Genomic DNA, 3,413 nt, shown 5'->3' with positions numbered 1-3,413 from the left:
CCCTCACACTCACACAGTGTTGAGCTCAGGGTGTGGATTGGTCAGCAGCATGGCCTTCATTACCATTAGACGCAATTTTCTGCCACAAAGATTAGCAATGGCCCCTCCCCCAACACATGCATTCGCCCACACACACACACACACACACACACACACTGCCCACCACCCCCACATTACACACACTCGCTCCAGCTGCCTCCCCCCTCTTTCCACACGCCCAAACTCTTTTCCAGTGGCCGGTGCATGCACACACACCTCCCCCAGTGTTGACCCCACTTGCTGCTTTGGCCCTCCCTCTTCCTTGGGATAAAAGACTCCAAGAGGAAAGAGAGATGGGCCACGGACGAAGGAGAGAGAAATGGGGGGCCATCCTGACACATTCCTCAGACCGATCGAGTTTCCACCTTCACAATGAAACCGCTGCTGATACTCTCATACGCAAACACCCTGAGCTCTTCTTGCCCAGGAAGGCTCTCTGACTGACTGGAAGAAACCAAGGGAAAGAGTAGCCACCGATTCAGAAAAACAGCTGTTTAAATGTGTATTTCTTAGGGAAAGTGAAAAAGGGGATGTGATAAATGAGAGAGGAAGGGTGTGAAAAGGCAGGGATAAGACTACAGAGTAAACAAAGTGAACAGAAGGTGATATCGGCAATCGCTGATAGGTGCTGGAAGTTACTCATCTATAACCTTGTACAGGAAGTTTAAACAGGCCCTCACTCTTCCTCCAGAATTAAATGTGTAATACTGAATGTTAAAAACGGTGGCAGTTTAATTTTTATTAATAACATTAACAAAAATGTTATTCGTGTTGTTCTTCAGAGACTTTCGACTAAAAACCAAAAACGAGTTCTTGGCTCTTCTCTTTGTTTAAAAACGAAGCCTGACTCTGTTTTAATATTAGCGGTAAATGCAACTGATCCTCAGATGTGCCCGTTAGCAGGCCTTTGATCACTAACTCACACTTGTACACAGGGTGCAGCGGCTCACTGCTCAGGAGTTGTGACCCTTTTGGTTCCCCGTGCTTGCCCATGATGGGCCTAGAGATGTCTGTCTGTATCTGCACATACTATTTTTGTGCATCTACACTCAAGACAGCTTCAGCATTTGACATTAAAATAGAGATATCTCCAGCATGCTGAACTTCAGCACTTGAAATGTTACCCACATGACCCGAGACTGCCCGAGCTACCCTCCTCAAATTGATCCGCTTCTGTTTTCATGTGGAACTGAAATCTTCACAGTTCCACTTAGTGGTTAATGGTGCCAAATGCACCGTTGGGACGCTCTGGACATGAGCTCTTTACAGCTGATGAGAAATAAGCCCTTTCACCTGTTACCTGACACTTTAATCTGGTTTACTACAGTGACGTCCCACTCAACACCAACTATGACACACACAGTGACCGTAATAGTGCATTAGTCCTACCTGTTTTTTTTGGGAGTCTTGGGCTTGGGTGTGGAGCTCTTGGCCTTCTTCTCCTTGGGCTCTTTGGGGGTCTTGGGTGTTTTGGGCGTCTTCGGGGTCTTGGGCTCTTTGCCCTCAGTCTTCTCCTTTGGTTTCTTTTTCCGTTTTTTCTTCTCTTCCACCGGTGGTGAACTTCCCTCTAAAAGTTCTGTGCCAGTAATGTGTTCACCACCATCACTTCCTGTTCCTGGAAATTCAGACTTTACGTCTTCCTCGCGTCCTTCTCCCGCTTTCTTCCCTGTACCTTCTTCCTCTCCATCCACTACTTTTGCCTTCTTCTTCTTCTTCTTTTTTGGCTTGGTCTCCTGGTCGTTGGGCTTCTCTGTGCTGATAGGCTGACCGGGGGCACCGGCACCAACTGTTGGCCTGTCAGGAACCGCCATCAAAACGTCACCTGACGGGTCTGTGGGGGAATGCTAACAGGAAGGAGAAAGACATGCAAGTTACTCGTCAATTGAAAATTAGAGGCACTGAGAGAATAATACATACATTTACTATAACAAATTACAGAGAAACTGAACATAGCATTAATGTAGACAGTCCAGGAATGGTGCAAAGCCGCTGCCAGTAGATCAGCTGATCTCAATGCAAACAAGATGTATGCAATGTTATATAGAGTGTGCCATTTATGTTGCCTTAGCAGGGCCCCATTTTCTGTGCATCTACAAGCAGCTTTACAGTCCACCTCCACCCAGTCTTCCGCTTTCATGCTGCATCTGGTTTAGTGTCTTATCAGTTATTATTGATGCCTGTTCTCTGCTGAGGTCTTACGCTTGCTCTCCCTACCTCTGGTCATTCCCTCAAATATATTTACATATGGCAAAAAAGTACCCAGAAATACACAGGAGTACCTGAACAGGCCAATAACAAAAAGGTGTACCACATCAGTGCAGAGTTTCAGAGTTAAAATCTAACTACAGCATAAATATACCACAGAAGCAGAAAAACAAAAACAAAAAAACTGGGGCTCAAACACTGATTACTCTACCATATGATCGTGTTCTGCCTGCAGACAAATATAAAATTGTAAATTCTCAAATGAAAGAATTTTTGTTTTTTTGTTTAAAATGACCTCGGTGGTTAATCAACCTTATCAGTTTAATTAACCAACTTATTATTTTTGGATTACTGATTATAAATCTACTAATCATTTAAACTCTAAAACGAATAATCTCAAATGCGGACTGGCTTCACTGCTGGTTCACCTGTCAATCAATACTGATATAAATTCTGCAGGGTGGGGTATGAATCTGTCAGTAATGGCAGACCAGAGCAGAGGGGGAGAAGGGACTCAATCATCCATCCATGAACACGGCTGCCACCTCCTCCCTCCCTTCAACTCCCTGTTGCTGCAGCTTCCGCCCCCTCCTGCCTCGACTCCAGCAGCCTAACCTTAGTAAACAAACTGGCTGACACTTCATCTTTCCTCCTGTCTCCAGCAGACTAAATCCCATCTCCTTGCTCCTTCTCCCCTCCACCACCACCACCACCTCTTCTTTGCTCCCAAGTAAGCTTTCTGTGACAGGAAACTGGTTACCAGCTGTTGGGAGCCTTTCCAACTGCCTCTCCTCTTTCTCCCTCTCTCTTCCATCCCTCCCCCCTTTCTCTCCCTCCAGCTGCTCAGGGTCCCAGTAGCAGATGGGAAATCAGGCATCATGACACGAATAAATTATCTCCATACTTCAAAAAGGCGCAGCGAGGGAGCGTGTGTGTGTGTGTCATATGAGAGCAAGAGACCAAGCCTTTGAGAGTGTGTGTTTGTGCGTGCATGTGTAACACATGTGTGCAGTTGTGTGTGTTTCAATGAAGTGTATGAGCATCAGCAAGTTTACAGCAAAATGCCTCAGCAGCGCACACACACAGCTTGTTCACTTGGAGGAGGAAGCGCTTGCTATCACTGCAAGTCCACTTCCATCAGGAGAATGCAAATATGTGTGTGCGGACAC

At 46.0% G+C, this 3,413-nt stretch overlaps 1 protein-coding gene across 1 annotated transcript in view; it reads right to left on the bottom strand.

Moving 5' to 3' along the window:
- The window catches only part of chd7 (chromodomain helicase DNA binding protein 7), a 69,196-nt gene that overhangs the window by 40,317 nt on the left and 25,466 nt on the right, over nucleotides 1-3,413 (bottom strand). Inside the window, exon 4 of the mRNA XM_013911997.1 lies at nucleotides 1,429-1,883. Within this exon, the coding sequence (XP_013767451.1) occupies nucleotides 1,429-1,883 (455 nt within the window). The remainder of the gene's footprint in view (nucleotides 1-1,428; nucleotides 1,884-3,413) is intronic.

Source organism: Pundamilia nyererei, unplaced genomic scaffold (genome assembly GCF_000239375.1).
Source record: "Pundamilia nyererei isolate P.nyererei 1_Seehausen unplaced genomic scaffold, PunNye1.0 scaffold00077, whole genome shotgun sequence".
In the NCBI taxonomy this organism is placed as follows: domain Eukaryota; kingdom Metazoa; phylum Chordata; class Actinopteri; order Cichliformes; family Cichlidae; genus Pundamilia; species Pundamilia nyererei.
This window is presented reverse-complemented; position numbering and strand designations above follow the sequence as displayed.